Source organism: Balaenoptera musculus, chromosome 14 (genome assembly GCF_009873245.2).
Source record: "Balaenoptera musculus isolate JJ_BM4_2016_0621 chromosome 14, mBalMus1.pri.v3, whole genome shotgun sequence".
Taxonomy (NCBI): Eukaryota; Metazoa; Chordata; class Mammalia; order Artiodactyla; family Balaenopteridae; genus Balaenoptera; species Balaenoptera musculus.
In genome coordinates, this window is record NC_045798.1 from 26,935,184 (window position 1) to 26,957,287 (window position 22,104).

General features: G+C 52.7%; 2 protein-coding genes and 1 long non-coding RNA gene across 10 annotated transcripts in view; 1 reads left to right on the forward strand and 2 right to left on the reverse strand.

Moving 5' to 3' along the window:
• The window catches only part of PI4KA (phosphatidylinositol 4-kinase alpha), a 98,084-nt gene extending 90,708 nt beyond the window's left edge, over positions 1–7,376 (reverse strand). For 2 of the 8 annotated variants that reach the window (XR_005016147.1, XR_005016146.1), the window contains exon 1: positions 7,125–7,376. Coding sequence is in view for 5 of the 8 variants with exons in the window: in XM_036822837.1 (XP_036678732.1) it covers positions 7,125–7,271 (147 nt within the window). In the remaining 3 variants the exon portion in view is untranslated. The remainder of the gene's footprint in view (positions 1–7,124) is intronic. The other 6 variants (XM_036822838.1, XM_036822836.1, XR_005016148.1 and 3 more) reach the window with 5 other exon arrangements.
• A 29-nt stretch (positions 7,377–7,405) lies between these two features.
• SNAP29 (synaptosome associated protein 29) lies at positions 7,406–20,802 on the forward strand. Its single transcript, XM_036822845.1, has 5 exons — positions 7,406–7,921; positions 12,535–12,731; positions 13,515–13,600; positions 15,038–15,136; positions 17,918–20,802. Exons 1-5 carry the CDS (start codon positions 7,499–7,501, stop codon positions 18,073–18,075), a joined length of 963 nt encoding a protein of 320 aa, XP_036678740.1. The 5' UTR covers positions 7,406–7,498; the 3' UTR covers positions 18,076–20,802.
• Positions 10,593–13,428, reverse strand: LOC118879811. Its single transcript, XR_005016149.1, has 3 exons — positions 13,321–13,428; positions 12,851–12,975; positions 10,593–11,602 (listed from the first exon to the last, which is right to left on the reverse strand). It is a non-coding gene; the product is annotated as an uncharacterized LOC118879811 (long non-coding RNA).
• Positions 20,803–22,104: the final 1,302 nt, after the last annotated feature.

Below are 22,104 nucleotides of genomic sequence, written 5' to 3' on the forward strand. Positions count from 1 at the left end.
AAAGTCAATCCCCCCCAAAAAAAAAAAATTATACCATTTATACCATTTACTTTTGCTTCATGGCACTTGTTACCATTTTAAATCATATTTACTTGTAGTTCTTTGTTTAAGGCTGTTTGTCTCTCTCCATGGTAAACGCCATGATAGCAAGATCATGTCTATTTATTTGTCCCTCCAAGGCGCCCGTCCAGGGCCCAGCACAGTGCCTGGCAATCAGCAGGCACTCAAAGACTTAGTGCATGAATGAATGGATGGATGAGGTCACCATCTTTTGCTTTCATAATGGTGTACCCTCGGCTGTCCTGAATCCCGGCTTCCAGACCAGCTCTAAACGGAAACATTCAAAAGAGAATGGATTCCACAGCAAAGATAGAGCCTCTCAGACTCAACGAATAAATGCAAGTGAGACCTGAGGGGTTTTGCCTCAAACCTGTATTTACGCATCAGGTTTTCACACAAAGGAAAGTAGGGCTCTGGTTGGCTTGGCAATGTTCACAAAAGGCCAAGCTTTTTTCATGAGAGAAGCAAATACAAAAATATATAAATAAGAAACCAGGAAGGGCTTCCCTGGTGGCGCAGTGGTTGAGAGTCTGCCTGCCAATGCAGGGGACAAGGGTTCGAGCCCTGGTATGGGAAGATCCCACATGCCGCAGAGCAGCTGGGCCCGTGAGCCACAGTTACTGAGCCTGTGCGTCTGGAGCCTGTGGTCCGCAACAAGTGAAGCCACGGTGGTGAGAGGCCCGCACACCGCGATGAAGAGTGGTCCCCGCTTGCCACAACTAGACAAAGCCCTCACACAGAAACAAGGATGCAGACTCTGAGTCTAGGACCACAAACAAGGTCACCTGCTTTCTTCTCCAGCCTCATCTCCACTCTTCTCTTTAAACAGATTCTGTTCCGCCAAACACTATCACCTGCTGTTTCTCATTCTCCTCTGTGCTGTGCTCTCTGTTCTCTCCATCTGAAATGACCCTCCCTCGCCAATGCGCTTAGTACTTGCAAATGCCCATCCTCATGGCTTCCAAGCCATCCCTATTTAAAATCTCAACTGAGGGTAACCTCCCAATACTTTTGCTTTCTCGGAGCACTTTTCACTTTTTTACCTTCTATTACATTCTTCACAAACCTATTAAGAGCCATGGAGAAAAGGTTTGGGGCCCAAATCAGAAATTATCTGCACCTCCCACTCCCACCCCAGCAAAGTACAAAACAGCTAAGTATCCTCCCAGGGTATTTTTATTGAAAAGCTACACAGTTCACCACCAGCTCCTTTCTGGACAGACACTGGCCAGCCCTGCACCTAATACTGCTGCTACTAATTTGTAAGTTAGTTGAGGGTCAGGATTGTGTGCACACCTAGCAGACCCAGAGTGGGCACAGCCAGGAGTCAGTGCTCAAGCAGCAGGACTGCAAGCATGAAGAGAACACAGAACATTCAAGTTTCCACATAACGGAAAACAAGAACACGGCAACATCACATGATCCTAGCAATTCTGCCTTGGGAGCTGTTTGTTTAATTCACAATATAAATAGCCAACCACGGTCAATATCATTATCTTGTGCTCAAAAGAATAAGGTACCTTTTAGGCTGACTGAGTTGGCAGGAAAAAATACAGCAAAATCCAACCTTGTGAAGCTACAGATAAACATGCACAAGGTGTCTTGCTGATGCTATCACAACTAAGTACAATCCTTTGGAAACAGGTGGGCAGTAAACATCAAGACCCATCAGTGATTTAACACAAGGATGTAATACAGAAAAAGACAACATGCTAGGTGTACAAACATGTTGTTTTACATGGAAAAGCTAGAAAGTCTAAACAGAGAAATGCTTAAGTATGATCTGCCAACGCAAAAAATGACCTGCCACCATCAAAATAATAAATATGGGCTACTTTTGCAAAAAGCAATAAAGTGAACATAGCTATATATGGTTAAAAACTAAAAAAGAGCTTTAAGAAATGACAGTGCTGATGGGTTAATGTCATGGGCTGAATCGTGTCCTCCATCAAATTCATATATTGAAGTCCTAACGCCTAGGTACCTCAGAATGTGACTGTATTTGGACATAGGGTCATGAAAGAGGTAATTAAGTTAAAATCAGGTGATGAGGGAGGGCCAGTCCTACCAATCTGACTGGTGTCCTTCTAAGAAGAGGAGATTAGGACACAGACACAGAGGGAGACCATGTGAAGACACGGGGAGAAGACGGCCATCTACATGCCAAAGAGATAGGCTTGTACAGAAACCTGCCCTGCTGACACCTTCATCATGGCCTTCCAGCCTCAGAATTGTGAGAAAATTCATTTCTGTTGTTTAAGCCATGGTGGCCCTTTGTTATGGCAGCCCCAGAAAACTAATACAGTTAATGGGGCTTGATTACAGGTAAGATATTTTTCTTCTTCCAATTTCTTCCTAAAATATTTTAGAGTTGATTTAATAACACTGGTTCTAGCAACATGAACATCCTCTGCCAAAGCTTATTCTCTCTCCTCTCCGTGTTTTTGTTTTGTTTTGTTTTGTTTTGTTTTTTAACATGGCCTCACAAAGGAATGGGAGCAGGATGGGAAATTTTCAGCTTCGTGATGCTGAAAAAATGCCAACACCAGGATTTTCACTCCACAGCAGACCACTCTAAAGGACAAACTGGATAACCACGAACTCCAGAAAGCCCACTGTCCTAAGCACCTGGCCACACATTCCTCCAGTTACTTATAAGAGTTACCCAGCGCATCTCCTGAAGCACACCTGTCCACCAGGGAGAGTCCAGCCCGTCCCTAACGCCGCAGTGCCCTTTAAACATCAGGTCAATAGTTAGCTAAACACCTCAAGATTCTGGCACCCTAACTGAAGAAGAGAGAGAGTATTTTCAGAAATGGGGAAGGAGTCTGATCAAAGCCTCTTGAGGGTGAGAAGAGGAGCAGGAGGGCACGGAATGCTGCCTGCTTTGCAGCTCTGCCTAGAACTCTCCACGTCCTGGGCTCAGGGTCCGTTAGTACGGCACAGGCCAGGCGAGAAGAGGCAGGAACAGGTCCCCTGACTTCCAGGGTACAGAGGAGTATGACCAGGCAGAGCCAGGATGAGGCTCAGCAGGGGCGGCTCAGCAACATTCTCAAGACAGGCAAGAACCAGGAAAGCAGGGCAAAAGATGGACAGGCAGATGGAAATCAGAGATGGATTCAATGTAGGCAGGACTCTCCTCAATTTTTTTCCTCTCCTCTTTCCCCCAGAGGGAGAGGACTGAGGCCTGAGTGGGCCTCACGGAGGGTGTGCTCAGAGGTGGGCTGCAATCCCAGGGGTGAGCCTCAGGGCTGGGACTCCAGTCTTAGAGGCAGCCTAACAGGAAAAGGTCAAAGCTCAGATAAGGATCCTAGAATAGATGACCAGGGCCCTTGGGTCTGGCTACCTGAACACGGCAAGAGTCTGGTCACCAGACCTGGGGCACAAGAGCACATGGGGGACTTACAGCAAAACTGACTTGTTGCTGGTCACCTGAGCAACCAAATTAGGAGTTTCTTATTTACCTGGCCTAATGTATACCAATTAACAATAGGTGCTCAATAAATGTTTTCTGGATGAAAGAGAAAAATTAAGGAATTAAGGACAAGTAAAATGCACTCAGTAGTGATAAGCTTGGCTTCATGGCCTGGGGTTAGGGTGGGTGAATGGAATAAGTCAACCCCACTGTGGCATGCGGAGGGACAAAGATAGGGTAAGTTGTGTCATTAATGTGTCCCAGTGCCACTGAAAGCATGTCAGGCTGCCTGAGCTCCCATGTCTGAGCTGAGGTGTCAGGTCTAGCTCAGAAAACAGCCTTCCTCGGGTCAACCCTATCTGCATCAGGCCCCACTCAGTCCTCTGCCTTCTCTGGAAAACGGGAGGAGAAAGAGAAATGAAAACAAAGAAATGGGTGGGGGGTTTCAACACTCATCTCCCCGCTTAAGTCTCCAGCTTTCTTATCCCAGGTGGGTACTCAGAAACTCTTTTACTCTTAAGAACCTCAAGAATCTTTCCCTTAGGAATGCTAAGGGCTTCTCATCAACTGTTTTAAAGTAGGGGAGTGTAGCAAGCAGACATACAGTATAGGACTAAATAGTAACAGTGATCCCAAGTATAATCAAGTCTCAAAATCGTAGATGAGGACAAGAGGAATTTACATATTTCCGATGCAATCAGCCACCTACAGAAACCTCCTCTTGAGAAAGAAGTAGTTTTGGGTCCTCAGGACCACACACACATACATAGTCATCCTCGCAGATAAATTTCATTACAGTGAAAGGATCTGAGCCAGGGAAACAGACACAGGTAGAGTCTGGAGAAAGCTGTGCAAGGGCTTCCTCTTGTCTCTCCCTCCTGTGAGGGTGCACCCCAAGCACACACCCCTTACAGCAGCAAGCAACGCCGTAACACGAGAGTGATGTCTGTGCCAAGATTTTTACTGGGGGCTGGTCATTTACGCACTGCCTGCCTAGCAACCATCAAAATTCCAGATTCCCAAAAGGAAAGCAGGTGTTCACCGTAAACCATGCTGCTTACACAGAGTCAGACACAGTGAACCATCCTGATCAGTTAAAGAATGGAAGGAACAGTTCAAGCACAAAGTTCCCGATGCCAGCCAAGGGCCAACCTTGCGAGCAAGCCCTTTTGAAGACAGCAGCCCCGGGGACTTCCCTGGTGGCGCAGTGGTTAAGAATCCACCTGCCAATGCAGGGGACACGGGTTCGATCCCTGGTCCGGGAAGATCCCACATGCCGTGGAGCAACTAAGCCCGCGCACCACAACTACTGAGCCTGTGCTCTAGAGCCCGTGCACCACAACTACTGAGCCCGCGCAACACAACTACTGAAGCCCATGCGACTAGAGCCCATGCTCCACAACAAGAGAAGCCACCGCAGTGAGAAGCCCGCGCACTGCAACAAAGAGTAGACCCCACTCGCCACAACCAGAGAAAGCCTGCGCGCACCAACGAAGACCCAACGCAGCCAAAAATAAATAAATTAATTAATTAATTAATTAATTAAAAAAAAAAAATAAAGAAACTGGCAATAATAGCCTAGTTTTAATTTTTAAAAAAACAGCAGCCCGGGCTCTGTTAACTCTTTCCTGCTGTGGTTTGTAAATGAGCCAATGAAACTGAATGGTATTAGGGAGCCCAACCTAAAAGCTGCATTAATTAATTGTAAAACACTGTGTAATCTTGACTACCCAAGCATTACCATAAGATACAAAACTATGCTGCAGTTACAGAATGTTCTTGTGACTAGTGAAGAAGACTGAAGAAGGCGAGCTGAGCTGAAGGTGCATCTTTCAGTTACTGAGTGAGGAAGGGTGCCGCCACTGCTAGAGCCGCAGGACCCTCTTCTTCAAGATCATCCAATTCCCTGCACCCTCTTCTCCAAGTCCAGCAAGCAAACTTCTGATACAACTTTTGGTCCTCCTCCTAAGAAGAGAATGTGCTGACTAGCTGGCATGGATTTGATTCCATAAAGCAGCACTATGGTCCATCACTCAGGCTCATGCAGTGATAACAGTGATCGTTCATTAGGCACCCACCTGCCTCCCTTTATTCATGTCATTCTGTCGATCTTTGCAATACTTTTATCAAGTATGGCCCTTGTATTTTGCAGGGGAAAGCAGAGGATCAGACTGGCGAACTGACCTGCCCAGACTCACACGAATGTAAGTGAATGACACAGGATTTAAATTCAGGTGATCTTATGGCTACAATCCATAGTCTTTCCATTCTTTTTTTTTTTTTTTTTAATTTATTTATTTATTTATTTTTGCTGTGTTGGGTCTTCGTTTCTGTGCGAGGGCTTTCTCTAGCAAGTGTGGCAAGTGCGGGCCACTCTTCATCGCGGTGCACGGGCCTCTCACTATCACGGCCTCTCTTGTTGCAGAGCACAGGCTCCAGACGCGCAGGCTCAGTAGTTGTGGCTCACGGGCTTAGTTGCTCCGCGGCATGTGGGATCTTCCCAGCCAGGGCTTGAACCCGTGTCCCCTGCATTGGCAGGCAGATTATCAACCACTGCGCCACCAGGGAAGCCCGTCTTTCCATTCTATTGTACTCCTCCTTTGACTAGAAGTCAGGCTGGCATCAGTCTCCCAAGACCTGCTCACTGTGCAAGTCTGAGAACCTACAAAGCCAAGGAAGAACCAGGTCACTCTGCCAAGGTGCGTGCAACAGCCTTTTAGCTTCACCTCCCTCACCAGAGCCACAAAACCACTCCCAAGCGCTCTTCTGCTGTCAGACAACGTTCTTTCCATCCGCCAGGAAGCTGTGGGGAAGAATAATCCCATCCCTTCGGTGCTCACTCATCATCACGCCCTGGTGGGGGAGGAAAGCTGCCCTTTACTGTCCACCTACTCTGAGCCTAACTCTGGACCAGGCACTTTCTACCTGAACTCATTTAATGCTCAAGAACCGCTTCATTTCACAGATAAGGACACAGAAGCTCTGAGGGTTGAAGGAACGTTTAAGACGACATACAGTGACGGTGCAGGGACGTTCCGACTCCAAAAGCTGCGTTTTTCCCACCGTCCCAGGCACTCTTGAGGCTGCCTTTCACCTTTCTCCCAAGATAAGGAATCCCCGGGGCCTGAGTTCTTTTCTTCAAACACCCTCTCTCAGCCGGTCTAACGCCCCCTCTAGTCTCAGAGAAAAACAATGCGCAGCAGATGTGCGTCTCAGAAACCGCTTCCAGATACTCGGCTTCACCCGCCCTTCACCACTGAGGGCAAAGCGCGGAAAAGCGCCCCTTCCCCGAGGACGGCATCGCCCCAGAGTCACGAAACACAAGGCAGGGCGAGTGGGGAGCCGACCCCAGGCTCGACCCCGGCCCTCGGCTCTGCCCGCGCCCCTCGCCGCCCCCGCCCGGCAGTGTCACCAGGCGGCCCCGCGGCTCAGCCAGCCCGAGCTCACGGCCCCGCCCGCCCGCCACACGGGCCCCAGACCCCCGCCTGCCAGCGCCCCGGCCCTCGGCACCTAGCCGCGCCGGCTCTTCCCTCAAAAACACCCCGCGCCCCCGGCAGCCGGAACCCCCTCGGCCTCCCGCAGACCCCCGCCCCGCCTCCCGCGCCCCGGGCCCCTCCTCCTGTCAGCCCGCGCCCAGCCGCCGAGCTACCTTCTCCAGGGATGCCGATCTCTGCACGGCCAGGGAGCGGGCCAACGACAGGACCGTGTTGAAATAGAAACCCCGTGACGCGCCGGCGCCGGAGCCCGAGCCGGAGCCGCCGCCACCGCCTCCCCGGGCCGCGGCCGCCGCCATCATCGCCCCGCGGAACCGCCCGCCGGCTTCCCTCACCAGGATCGCGACTGCCGGAGCTCACGGCGCAGGCGCGGCCTCATCCGCCCTCCCCGCCACGTGACCTCTCTGTTGCCGACGCCAGCGGGGCGAGGCCTCGGGCAGATCCACCGCCGGGGGGGGGGGGGCCGGGAGCCGTGCGGCCTGCGGCGGCCGCGCGCACCGGGTGGGCTCCCCCCCCGCAGCGGGGCACGATGGTCGGCTCCCAGGCGGGGCCTCCGCGAGCGGCTGGCGGAAGGAGTTTGCGCGGCGCCGGCTACGGGCTTACGGGAGTTTCTGTAGGTTCTCTGCGCTACGGCAGCTGCCCCGTGGTCAGAGAGCGCTCCTCGCCTCGGCCGCGCCCGGCTCCTCCCGCCTGCCCCAGGCCGAGCGCTGGCGCCATGTCGGCCTACACCCGAAGCTACAACCCGTTCGACGATGACGCGGAGGACGAGGGCGTCCGGCCGGCGCCGTGGACGGACAACCGCGACCTCGCGGACTGGCCCGGCGCTCCCGCCGACCGGCAGCAGGCCCTGCGGCAGGAGGTGCTGCGCCGGGCCGAGGCCACGGCCGCCAGCACCGGCAGGTCCTTGTCCCTGATGTACGAGTCCGAGAGGATCGGGGTCGCCTCCTCCGAGGTGAGTTCGCGATCGCCGGGACTCCTGGGGGCTCCACCGGTCAGCCAGGACGGGTCTTGTACTTTGGTGACTGGACGGTCGGTAACAATCTGTTAGCTACGTAGAGACGCGCGTTTTCACACCCGAAAGGGGCAGTTTGCCCCTGGCGATCTCCTGAGCTTAGTCCACAGAGTTGTTGTTTTTCTACGCCTCGTCAGGGGTCATTTCCACGCTGTCCGGTCCAGGTAAGTAGGGATTCTAGACAGCAGACCCCGGGTTAGGGACGTGGAGGGTCTGTTCCTTTTACACATTTCCTGGACAGAAGTCTGGCCCGTGGCTTCAGCCCTTCCTCCTGGAGTGACCCAGCGAGGACTGTGCCTGCTGGTGTCAAGCGTCCGAGGAGATGGGCCTTGGGTTCTTCCTGGCACTGAGCGCTCCTCCGCCTCGCCAGGAGGGGAGTGAAGGTCTTGTCTGCCTGGACACTGCTGAGTGCGCCGGAGCCCTAGTCTGGTCGAGTCTAGGGCCTTACGTTTCCTTCCCGATCCCAACGAAGATGTCCTAGAGAGACAGGGGCGGTCTGTGACAGTCTGCCGTCCCAGCTCAGCTTCTGCAGTTCTTCTTAACGTCCATAGATGGTTTCAGAGAGTAGGACCTTGGGTAAGAGCTGTTCTTTCTTAGGCACCACATTCTCGCCTCAGCGTACTAATGAAACAGTTGTGTTGGGCATTTCTTTAGAAAGTTTTTAAAAATGTAATAACCTGTGATTGCTATATCAGCTAAAAATAATTCATCTTAAGCATTTGTAGTTCTGGAAGCTAAAGCATCATGTTCTTCCCTGGGTCTCTTCGTAATTCTTTTCTCTGGCAAAGTTCCCTCTGACCTGGTCACTTACAGTCTTGGACAGTTTTGAGGTCCGTCCCATCATTCTCCCATTACCACTTCCTTGGGTTTTCTCCCTTCCCCACTTCTCCTTATCACCAGATCCCTCAGTGGCCCACCTGCCTGTCTTTAGCCTCATTGAGGAAGTTTTGCTTGTGTCTACTGGATTCCTACATTCCAGTCTAAACGGAAAATGTTGACTTAGATTTGGGAGGATTGCCTGAGGTCTTAGGGCCCAGGTGGAGGGGTCACTTGATTAAGGGTCCCAGGCCCAAGGAAGCCAACTAAGAACTGTTTAAAAAGACATCTTTGGAGACTTTCCTGGTGTTCCAGTAGTTAAGACCGCACTTCCAATGCAAGGGACGTGGGTTTGATCGCTGGTCAGGGAACTAAGATCCCACATGCCAAGCAGCACAGCCAAAAAAAAAAAAAGACATCTTTGGCAACTGAGAACGGGTGAAGTAGGAAATCAGAGTGGCAGAAAGTAGAATACTGTGGCAGAGGATACCCTGGAATCTGGCTACTAAGGCTAAGGTGTAGATAGGAGGAGGAGGAGGGACGTTCCCAAGGAAGAGAAGAGTCACACGAAGGCACTGGCTCAGCGCCGCAGCTCCTGAGCAGGAAAGTGTCGCCCAGGAAGCCTTCCAGGAAAGGGCCTGGAGGAGGAGCTTAGGACCCTGTACAGTCAGAGGGCAGGTCAGGAGTGCCAAAAACACAGAGGATGACGTTGTTTCATAAGGATTGTGGTGACAAACCCCACGCTGCCCCCAAAGTTCCTTCTTTCCAATAATGGGGACCATGAGAGCAAAGGCAGAGTGGCACCTCAGGCCGTGAGGCTTGGTGTGGCCAAGCCAGGTGTTGCTGTGAGAGGTATGGTATGATCATGACTGAGCAGGTGACAGGCTCTGTCATTAGTGTGATTACACATGGAATTTTATCCAGGATTGAATCAGTTCTCAATTATTGGAGGCCCTGGGAGGCAGGAATGGTCAGCACCCCCGTCTCCACCCTACCCCGTAATCTCCAAATTGTCTTACTGTCTTTGAATCCCTTTCATCGCTCTTTCATTCCCCTGGGGGATGGGGGGGGGGTGGTGAGCTCTGTCCCAGCAGACCCAAATCACCGCTAAACTAACCTCCTAACTTAGACAGGTGCCCGTCACATACCCAGCTGAGAGGTGCCGAAACAGGACACATGTTTTAGACGGTGAGGACTTGACTTTTTTAGGCCCAGCGTGGCAGCAGTGGGAAAGTTACTTAGTCAGGTCACCTCTAGTGAAGGAGAGCTGCCCTTCTCCTGAGAAACTTGTAGGGTTCACCTCTCTGGAAGGCTCTCACCTCAGGTCCTGACCCCACAGGATAGAGGAGAGGTGGGCCGGCCTGGGGAGCACAGTGCAGAACCATAGAGACTTGTAGGCCACACGGCTCTTCCACTTCTCGGGCTTAATTTGTTTCTTCTTTTCTTTCCCTAAGGTATAATTTTTGTGAAGTGATTATCCAGTCACAGGGTTCAAAATTGAGTTGATACAGAAGGCTGTGAAGGCTCCTCCCACCCGCTGCCTCCCCACCCCCAGCCACTCACCTTCTGTTCCTGCAGTGTCCTTGTGGAGATATTCTGTGTATAAAAACCTGCTTATACTTATGTTTTTGGTTTTTTTTTTTATTTTAACTTAAGCAGAAGTGTTCTGTATATTCCACACTGCACGTTGCTTGACAAGGTGGAGGGCATTCCATAGCAACACGTGATGCGCTGCTCTTTTGTTTTTTTTGGCCACACCAAGTGGCCTGTGGGATCCTAGTTCCCCGACCAGGGATTGAGCCCAGTCCAGCAGTGGAGGTGCAGAGTCCTAACCACTGGACCTCCAGGGAAGTCCCATGCTCTTTCTGCGTCGTGGTCCCTCTAGTGGATGACTTCTGTTTCTGCGGCCAGTCCCCTAATGCTGGGCATTTGCCTGTTTGTGTCCCATGTGGACGCAGTCTTCATGTGCCCTTTCACCACCCTGGCCAGGGAGACCGCCTGCCCGCTCTGGCTGCTGAGTACGCGCCAGTGACGTTTTGTGGGGCCCAGGGTCTCAGTTCAGGGAGTCCAGCAACAAACCTTGCACGAGGGCCTGAGTGGCCAGCTTGGTTAGCATCAGCGGAAAGGGAGTCGGGCCAGGATGCTCTCAGCAGCCCGGCCAGCACGTCCTGCACACGGTCTCGTGCGGGGCCCGCTCACCTCATTGAGTCTTTCCAGCACTTGACAATCGCCAAACCCTGCTGGGCCTTCAGTTCAGAGAGGTGGACCACAGGGGGATGGACACCTCTCCAGCCTGGGAACGGAGGCCATCGCAGCCCTCTGTTCTGGGTGTCCCCATGAGTTGGGGTGGTGCCCTCATCCTCTGGGCAGACCCTTCCCCTCTCCAGGTGAGGGGCTGTACTGACCGGAGCCTCCACTCCAAGGCAGCCCGGGCTGGTTCTGATGCAGCCAGAGTTCTTACAACCCTATCCTGAAGCAAAAGCTGACGGAGGGAGACGGACAGCTGCTCGGTTAAGTAATTCCCAGTAGATTTTATAAAGTATCAGTGATTGAATTCGACTGTTGAAAAGTTCTAGGATCAAACTTGCTGGCTCCTTAGCTGTGACGAGGCACCTTGTGAGGCCGGGTCTTTACCATCCAGGCAGGTCATACATCCCACACCAGCGCCGTGGCATCTGGCCGTGTCTGCTGCTCCTTCCTAAAATGTCCACCCGTGGCCGCCATGGTGTCTAGGGGACCTTGCTTTGCTGACCAGGAGTTGTGCTGGGGAAGCCCAGGGGCTGTCTGCTCTGCAGCCTTCTGCCTCTGAGAGTGAGAAGTGCTGTTTAGAGGTGTTGTGGGGTCCCCAAGAGCACCCTCAGGTTTAACGATTCCCTAGAAGGACTCAGAATTAGTAGAGCTGTTATACTGACGGTTGTGGTTTGTTACAGCAAAAGGATGCAGATTAAAATCCTCAAGGGAGACAGGCTGGTGGTCAGAGTCCGGGAGAGCAAGCACAGCTTCCCGTTGTCCCCTCTCTGTGGAGTTGTGTGCGCAGCCTCCACTCCCCCCATGGTGACGTGTGACATCCAGGAGGCACAGCTGCCCGCCTGGCTGACTGGAGTCTCCAGCCCCTCCAGAGGTCACGCTGTGTGGCTCAAGGCCCCCCACCCTGTAAACCACATTGCTGGTGCAGACTGTCAGGCTGGCCTGAGGACTCAGGGAAGCAAAGTCACTCGTCAGGCTAATCCGAGGGCAAGGAGCCAGACAAGGCCTTTCTCGGGAACACACGGTGTGAGGGGCCCCAGGCAGCCTGCACATGCAGCTAGGGGCACCAGCCTTTGCCCTTGGTGGTTCTCTTGCCACTTAAGACCACTCTACACTGCCACTCCTGCCGGGACGGAGCCCCGCATTCGAGCATGTTCCCCACCAGCTCCTGCGTCCCTGCTGGTGTATATGTGTGTCATGCTCCCTGGGAAGGGGAGCGACATTGATGGGGGTAAATCTCAAGTTTCTAGATTCAGCATATCGACTCCAGATCGACCTCTGCCTGCTGGTTGTTCAAAACCAGAGTTTAATCGCAATGAGGACGAGACACTTAGTGCCGGCACCTTCCCCTCCAGAGCTCGGGCGGGACTCAGGTTGGGGTGGGGGCTGCGCCATCCCCAAGTGCTGGCTGAGGATTTACAGAGAGCCTGCCTCTGCGGGTGACGGGGAGCTACAGAAGGTGCAATTCCATCACGTCTCATCCTCCCCAGGAGCTCGTGCGCCAGCGAGGGGCCTTGGAGCGCACAGAGAAGATGGTGGACAAGATGGAGCAGGATCTGAAGACCAGCCAGAAGCACATCAACAGCATCAAGAGTGTGTTCGGGGGGCTCGTCAATTACTTCAGATCCAAACCCACAGAGACCCCACCTGTGCAGAATGGCACCCTCGCCCCCCAGCCTAGCAGCAGGTGAGCGGTGCCCAGCTGCCCGGAGCAAAGCAGCAGAGGGGGGTTTAGTGCGGGTAGCCGAGCCTTTCCGGACACTTCTCATGCCTTAAAGGGACCAAAGGACCCTGAAAGTTACTCACTGGGAGGGATTTGTCTTAAGACCTTTTGAAACAAGAAGCGTTCTCCACTGCTCTTGATTGTGTGGATGTGACCGCTGTTCAGTCTGCAAACTCTGCGTGAATTGGGTCTCCGTAAATTACTGCTCCTGGTAATTTGAAAGAGAGAATGTTCACTCTAATCAGTATAGATGTGACTCGCTTCACAGAATTTTTGCTTTAAAAAGTCTTCATGTCCAACTTCCCCATATCTAATTCAAGTTGCCCATTGATTATCATTTTAAAATTAGAGATTATTTTCCTCAAAATTTTTGGCTAGAGGTATAATAAAATCATACTGCAATTTTGGCCGGCATATAAATGTCATGTGTTCAAACATAAAAGAATTCAGCTTCTGCTAAAACATGATTGTTGCTCATATGTCAGGTCATTGTATCTGTCTTTTATTATAAAGGCAATATCACCATATTACAGAAAATCTACACCTTGCTTACCGTAACACAAAGAATGTAGGTTGCTCCCCTTATTCAGTGTTTTCATAATTGCAGTTAGAATATTCATTTGGCTTTGTATCTTGGTCAGAAGAGGCATTTGATTTTCTCACGTGGGCACCGTTAGAAAAGACTGCACTGTCACAGGTGGTTTTCCTTTCTAAAAGTTTTCTTTTTCTCGTAACTTTTATCCAAAGGTTGAAAGAAGCCGTAAGTACAAGTAAAGACCAGGAGGCACAGTACCAGGCCAGCCACCCAAACCTCAGGAAGCTCAATGACTCAGGTCAGTGCTCCTGCCCACACTCGGGTTCTGCAGGGACACCTTGCACTGGGTAGGGGCGTCAGGGGCCCCGGTGCCTCTCTCAGGGAGCTGGGGGTGTGCGTTATGGCAGGTTCAGCCCTGCTCCCCCGTGGAGGGAGGGATAAGGAAGTGGGAGCCTGGCCTGTATAGTTCTGAGATCTTCAGGTGGGGAAACACCTATGCTGAGTAGGATATGACCCCCCGGACATCCACGGCCTAATCCCCAGGCCCTAGGAATATGTCAGGTCACGTGGCAAAAGGGGAATCGTGGTCACAGAGGGAAGTACAGTTGCTGATCGGCTGACTTGAGGTGAGGAGATTATCCTGGGTTTTCCGGTTGGACCCAGTGAAATCACAAAGGTCCTTTGCAAGTGGGAAGGAGGCAGAGGAGAGAGTGATGGAGTGAGAGGTTTGAAGGTGCCGGGCAGCTGGCTCTCAGGTGGAGGAGGGGCCGCTGCTAAGGATTGACCTCCAGGGGCTGGAAGGGGCCGGGAATCGGATTCTCCCTAAGTGCCTCGAGGGGAACCAACCCCACTGACACCTGGGTCTGAGGCCAGGGAGACCCAGCTTGGACGTCTGACCTCCAGAACCGAAGGATGGTTTGTGGTATTTTGTTGCAGCGCAAGAAGGAGGCTAACGTAGCCCCCGAGGCCCAGTGGGCGCAGAAGCGGCCGTGTGGACAAAGAGTGTGAGATAGGAGGTGTTTTGTGTCAGATCGTCCCGTTAATATCAAATGATGGGCCCAGAAACATCCCTCATCTGGAAAGGAATCAAGGCCTCCTGGGGGCTCTGTCGACCCCTAGAGAGCCAGGCACATTGGAAGTAGCCAGATGGTTCCTGTGCCGCCTGTGGGCACAGCCGAGGGGAGGCCTGGCGGAGGAGGGCCCGGAGGTTGATCTGGGAAGGTGCAAGCCGCGGAGGAAGTGGGAGAAGACTGTGCGCTGAGGGGCTTCCGTAGGCCATGCTGAAGGAGAGACCCCAAGTCTAGAAAGAGATGGCCCCCAGAAGACATAACCTGGGTGACAGGGCTTTTCTGTGTGCCTTTGGAAACTGAGGTTCAGAGAAGATTTCTGGGGGCAAATGTGCATCATTTAACGTTTCTTTTTCCGGAGCCTGTGTGGGTTTGCATGGTGGCTGCTCCAACTGCCATACCATTACGTGCATGAATCTCTTTCCTGAGCTCGTGGGTCCGTGTCTGACCAGGTGACCCATAGGCTGGGCTTCTTTGATCTCCGAGGGGCTGCCCTCAGGAAGCGTCTCCCTCCCACCCCTTCCCCGTCCCCCGCCTGCCTCTCTCGGTGGCCTCAGAACTGACCGCCTTAGTCCCTCCACCCGTTTTCCAGATAAAGATGAGTTTTGTGAAGCGGCATTTCAAGTATGTCAGTTAACCATCCTCCCGGTGTTTCTTTGTCAACTCAGACTCCATCCCTGGAGGGGCTGATTCTGCCTTGAGCTCCGAGGCTTACCCAAGGAACCCGCACCTGCGCACCTGTCACCAGAGGATCGACAGCAACCTCGGTAAGACCAGAGCACCGCCACCAGCACCACGGCTTGAGTGCGCCGGGGCCCCCCAGTGTCCACCCCTGCACACACACACACACACACACACACACACACACATACACCCACGCGCGTGTGCAACATCCCAGCCCCTCACCCTCTCTGGGGTCTGCCCGCTTGTCTCCGTCCCCACCTCTTGTCTGGGAGGTGACAGCGACAGGGTCAGGGTCTGGGGACTGCCCCGTGCAGCCTGGGCTCTGCCCACCTCCCTCACCACCCGGCTGTGCCACCCCGCTTCCTCCATGTGCCCTGGGCTCAGGGAGGGTCAGGTGAACAAAACTGGAAGGCTCGCGGGAGGCAGCCCAGCAGGTCAGGCATACGTGGGGCCAGCAGCACCTTGGCCGCGTGGCCAGGCCCCCTGCTTCCTGGGCCTCGGGCTCCAAGGCGCCCTGTCGTAACCATATACCTGCTGGCTTCTCTGGTGTCTCCCTAACCAGTCTCCAGAAACACAGGAGAAGTTCAGTTTTGTCCCTACTTTACACCCAGGGCCCAGAAGGCGAGAATGGAGAGAGGAGGGGGTTATTTGCAGTCGGGTGGAGGAGCTGGCCCCTCAGCAGCCCCCTCTGACCTTTGCTCCCTGTGTGGAAACCTCTCCCATGGCCACCCAGGTCACTTGTCAACCCTCCTCCCCCTTAGGGGATGGCAAAGAGGGTGAGACAGAAAGGAATGCTTCCCCTGCTCCCTCCTCCCAGGGGACATGGGCCCCCAGCTCTCCCAGGGCAGTGCCCACTCCAGCAGCCCGGGCCACTGCTTTGTTTAACCTTCATTTAAGCTTTGTTTCTCAGCACACAGACTCATTGTAGAAAACTGTGAAGTTAGGCAAGTGCCCTAAGGAAACCAACACCCAGATTCCACCGTCCAGCAGTGACGACTGCTTTGGTGTCATTCCTTCTGTTTCTCCACCCTGAACCCCAACTGCTCTCTGCCCTCGGAGCCCAGGGGCACCCCGGAGGTCACCGCTTCCTTGTCCTCTGGACTCGGCCCTGGAGCCGAAGGCGTCAGGCAGAGGGTGCATCTGCCAGGCCTGACTCCAGAGAAACACAGGGGCTGGCGGGCACCCCGTCCTCCCCACCAAAGGTGTCCCCACCAAGAAAGGCTGGCACTGGTGCCTGCTGGGGGGAAGACCTATGCAGGGGGCGAGATTCAGGAATGCAGGGAGTGTAGCAGGAAGAAGACCTAGGACAGCCCATCCCAGAGGCTGAGAGTGTGCAGTGGGGCGGGCAGGGTGAGCGGGACACAGAGCAGCGCAGGGGACCCCAGCACGGCCGTCCACGGGCCCTGCTGATGGGGCCACACCATCGCCCCGGGCAGGTCCCTCTCCCTCCTGGACGCCTGTCCCTGCTGGCGGTCCCTTGCCAGGCGGCCCTCCCTGATCCAGCTTCTCACCCCAGTGCAGCTCCTTGCGGGTCCCAAGCCGTCCCCGCTGCCAGCAGCTCCCTGAGACCTGGACGGCCTTACAGCTGTCAGTGTCCATGGGACACGGGCACAGGCTTTCTTTTCTTTTTTTTTCTCTTTTTTTTTGTTGTTTCTGTTGCGTTGGGTCTTTGTTGCTGCACGCCGGCTTTCTCTAGTTGCAGCAAGCGGGGGCTACTCTTTGTTGTGGTGCACAGGCTTCTCATTGTGGTGGCTTCTCTTGTTGCGGAGCACGGGCTCTAGGCATGCAGGCTTCAGTAGTTGTGGCACGCGGGCTCAGTAGTTGTGGCACATGGGCTTAGTTGCTCTGTGGCATGTGGGATCTTCCTGGACCAGGAATCGAACCCGTGTCCCCTGCGTTGGCAGGTGGATTCTTAACCACTGCGCCACTAGGGAAGTCCCAGGAAGACCATTTCTAAAAAATCTGATTCTGCTTAGATTTGTGGTGCCATTGCCAACTATTTGTGTATTTTGACCTTTTTCACTTAATGTTTTATCTTTAACATAGTGAAAAGGCTTACAAAGCACCACCTCTTCTGTTTTCCCCCAGCTCTTTCCTAGTAAAAGGGCAGAAAGCAGCTCTGGGTGTGACCCCATCCCCACACCCTGTGCACATGCACATACACATTCAGGGCACACACGTGCACACACACACACCCAGGGAAGGGGCTTTATATTCATCTGGACAGAGTCAGTCATGTCACGACTCCCCTCTGTGGTCTGCACAGCCCCATCAGGGGACCCCAGGCCCCTCGGCTGGTCTCCTCCCCACTCATGGTCAGTTCTTTCTTTGTCACTGTGCTAAGGAAGCGCTTCACATACTCGAGGCCGACCATGTCCTTATAGACCTTATTCCTCTTAAAAATGAATTGAGATTGATTTTTACAACTTTTTGTAAAAGAAGGGAAATACTTATTACAAACACTGGAAAAGCCTGAGGTGTATCTCAGATGTGTTTCCAAATGGGGATCTTCCTCTTTGCCACTCTGGACCTGTGCTTTACCCAGCTTTAGAGAGCTGGGGATGTAAGGTTCAAAGGCAGCTGAAAGGTGTGTGGCTCTATATGAATTTCTAAAATAAACACCGTGTACTAACAGTGGATGTCCCGGTGGGCAGCAGGGAGGAGTGGCTTTCCTGTTAAGCGCTACTGCTCTTCACTTGCACATGTTTTGGAACATGTAACCAACGCCCTGGCATCTGGCCTGTCTTCTAGGGAGGAGGGGTCAGTGACCACAGTGCTGCCAAGCCCATGGGGGGAGCATCTGGGGATGCAGGTCCCGATGCTGTGACTTGGCTCAGGCCCGTGTGTGCTCTCCTGTCCCGCAGATGAGCTGTCCGTGGGCCTGGGCCGGCTGAAGGACATCGCCCTGGGGATGCAGACGGAGATTGAGGAGCAGGACGACATTCTTGACCGCCTCACAACCAAAGTGGACAAGTTAGACATCAACATCAAGAGCACAGAGAGGAAAGTTTGGCAGCTTTGAAGACGGAGGCGGATTTCCACTCCATCGTGATGAAAAGATTTGAAAGGTCTTCTTTTAAACTCCCAAGAAATTTCAGTTATTACTTTAGAATGTGATTTCACATGTGTTTGCAAATGTTGTAACAGAGTGGGTCTCAAAAGAGGTTTTGTTGTAGAGAAAGCATGTGCCCCACTTCTCTGAGGGCCCTGACTGGAGGTGTGCGGGCAGAGTGGTGGTCATGCCGGCCTCTGCTTCCGTCTGCTGTGCTTCTCGTCCCCAGGCCTCCGCGAGGCAGAGCACTGAGGGCCATGTGACCCGCGTTTTTAGGCATCCTTCTCCCCACGACCCCCACGAGCACATTGTGATGCTCTGAGCCCCTTGGCAGGCGTTTGATTTTAGTAGGAGGGGGTTCAGACCAGCCCTGCTCACTGTGACGCCTGGAAGCACATAGGGAGCTGGGTGAGCCCCGCTGCCCCTGCACGGGGTTAGGAACATGTTCTGCCCTGGCTGGAGGCTCCCTGGCTAGCTGGCTGAGGCCTGCAGAGCGTGAGAGAGGAGCATCACACAAACGTGCTCCACCAAGCTGTCTGCCCTCAGGTCACCTGGACCAGGCCCCCATCCAAACATGTTTACTCGGTGCCTGGGGTCCCCTGGCCCATCTAGGATTCCCACCCACTCTTCTGTGCTGCTGGCAACATGCCTTGACCCATCACTTGATTCTCTGGCCCCAGTTTTAGGACTGGAACTCCACTAATGACGCTGACTGTGCACAGAAGGATATGGCTTTTAAAAAAAGCCCAGACGTTATCATTCTACCTGGCCTAGCTTGTTCTCTCTTCATTTTACAAAAAAAGAGAATCATTTAAAAGTACTAATTAAAATTGATTTCTGTACTTAAAAGAATTTCTTTACATTGGTACCTCCAACAAAATAATTGAAGCCACGAGGTCCTGGTCTTTTTAAAAGCAAATAAATTAAAATATTTTGAAGATGGTGAAAGGGACTGATTTTAATAAGACAGATTAGGTTGGAAACCTTAAAATCACAGTGCCTTTCACCTTGAAACCTGGCCCCGGCATGGTGACCTTCACCACTTTGGTTCAGTAGAATATAAACAAAGTCCCTTAAAGCAAAGGAACGTCTTTAAGGGGCAGCAGCAATGCAGCAGCGTTTATGTAGCAATTCAAATATAAAAGTTCCATCCCATAATGCCTGACTTTCCTAAAAACATGACGGCCTACGTGGGCAGACACAACTTTCTGTCATGTTCCAGCCGCCCTGCGAGTCTGACCCACATCACTGGGAATGTCACAGGGTGTGCGGATGCTGTGGAAGATAATCAGACCCACATCTGCTTATCATGAGCCCATCATGGTTGTTCTCCTGGTAACTGGAAAAAGGAAAAATTTTACATGTCCACCAGGCCCACACTGAATGAGTTCACAGGGCCTCCAGCAAAAAGGCTGCTCCGAAGTGTGACACCAGGATGCAGGGCAGCCTGGGGGTGCCTGTCCACCCGGCATCGTTCCCGGGTTTTCCTCCATGACGCCGCCTTCCTCAACGGGTGTCAGGATAACTGTTCTTGCTCCTCACCCTCGGGCATAGACACGTGGAGATTAGTCAGCACACCTAGACCTGAGCTTCTCCGTTCGAATAAACACAGACAAAGGCCACTGCCAAACACTGTCTGCAGCCCTCCTCTCACATAATGGGGTTAGTGATTTAACCAATTTGAAGCAAAGTAGCACCTTATTTTGTGTCTTTTGTTGGATTGATGAAGCCGATCACCACCACCCCCTTTTTTACCCCAAGCTGTGGAGGGAGAGTTGCCCTCACTCTTCTAGAAACGTTTCCCTCGCACATGTCTCCCCGTATATTTGGTTCTGTTCTTGTTCACATCCCTCATTCTAAGGCCTGGGCCAAGGGCCTGTCTCATCCTCGTGCTGGGCAGCATCTCTGCCGGGTCCCCACCTGCTCCCGCACCCACTGAGGGCCAGTGGCTGCTGCTTCACACAGCAGAGCTGCTCACACTCTCAGAGAACAAAGGAGGACCAGAGGAGCCTCCAGGACCTGCGTGTGGTGACGGTGAGCAGAGGAAAACTCTGCCCTCTGGACACACGTGTCAGGGAGACACAGGGGTGCCCGGCTGGGGTTGTCCTTCTTGCCGCATGGGGTCCGGAAGACAGATCTGGAATTCCACGGTCGACCTGGAAACAAATTGTGCCTTCCAAAGAGTGGCTTTTCTAACTCAAGGTTGGTTACATGTTAAGTGTGCTCCTAACTTAACAATAAGCGCGTTCTCCTTCGGAGGAACTTTCTAACGTAGTGATTTGTAGTTAACAGTGGCAGGTTGCCTCGTGGACGTCTTTTTTGCGTTATATAGGAAAGGAGACCTGAATTTACCTCAGGTGGCAAGAATGGAAGTACATAAGTGCATTTTAATTTCTCTTTCTTTAACTTCTTTTTGTGAATATGTGATTTTAAGTGTACACCACACCAATTTAGTAAAAATCTTATACTTTGCCTACATAGGCCTTTTCTGCAGAATTTTTAAAGTTACCAATGTCGTTAAGCATCTTCAGCTCTGATGGGTGAAATGTGTACAAAACGATGAGCGAGTCGTTACAAGTGCACACGGGAGGGGCTTCTGCTCAGAGTGTGTGTCAGAGCAGCTCTTGTACTTCATGCCTTCAACTCCACAAATGACCATATTCCTTAAAATAAAATGTGAAGTTGTTTTTTAATCGAGCTTTGCCTCCTGTGAGGTCCTTTTCAAAGAGCTGGTTGTGGGGGGACCCTCCTTGTTGAGTCCTCGGGTGTTTGGTCCTGGCTGCCACGTCTCGTGCTTCTTGAAAGCCTGTCAACCCATCTGTCCTGCCTCCCGGCGCCTCTGCAACGCTGTCTAGCTCAGGGCTTGGCACACCCTCAAGGGCCAGAGATTGGATGTTTTAGGCTCACAGGCCAAACAGTATCTTCACATCGTCTTCCCTGTGTCCATCCCTAATGACCTCACTTTAAGTTAATTACCTCTGTAAAGACCCTGTCTCCAAATGTCACATTCTGAGGTTCTGGGGGTTTAGGGCTTCAACATATTAATGTGGAGGGGGGTGGCAGGGACCTGACATCTGACAGCCTTTATCTTCTTGGCGGAAACAGAGAGAGAGGACGGTAGAGGTGGATCATCAGGGAAGGGCTGTCAAAGGCCCAGCTGAGATGGGGACTCAGAAGGACCCTAGTAATTAACACCTTTTATAGACTTTTATTTATTTATTTATTTATTTATTTATTTATTTATTTATTTTTGGCTGTGTTGGGTCTTCGTTGCTGCGCACGAGCTTTCTTTAGTTGCGGTGAGCGGGGGCTACTCTTCGTTGTGGTACGCGGGCTTCTCATTGTCGTGGCTTCTCTTGTTGCGGAGTACGGGCTCTAGGTGTGCGGGCTTCAGTAGTTGTGGCACGTGGGCTCAGTAGTTGTGGCTTGCGGGCTCTAGAGCTCAGGCTCAGTAGTTGTGGCGCACGGGCTTAGTTGCTCCGTGGCATGTGGGATCTTCCCGGACCAGGGCTCTAACCTGTGTCCCCTGCATCGGCAGGCAGATTCTTAGCCACTGCGCCACCAGGGAAGTCCCCCCTATAGACTTTTATAAATAGTGGGGTTTCCAGCCCTGGAGTCACCAGGTGCTTTCGTGGCTGGAGTTCCAGAGCAGGCCTCCTGCCTGGGGCTGCCAGCAGAGCCGAAGAAGGCAAGTGAGAAGCCAGAGCTCTGGCCTGAGGCCTCGGGAGAGGGTCTGGCTCCTTGACTGGATCACCAGGCTGAAGTGTGGGCGCTGGCCCTGGCGCTCAGAGCAGAGGATGACTGACGTGGATCTTTGCACTTTAGTGCCTCAAATTCTCCCAGAAGAATTCTCCCGAAGTCTAGGCAGGACCCGACTTGAAAGTAGGCCAAGAGCCAGGAGTGAAGCAAGTCGCATGAACATGCACAACACTGCTTCCCCCACAGAGGCGGCTTTTAGGGCTTTGGACCCACAGAGGCCAGAGACAAACCTCAAACCAG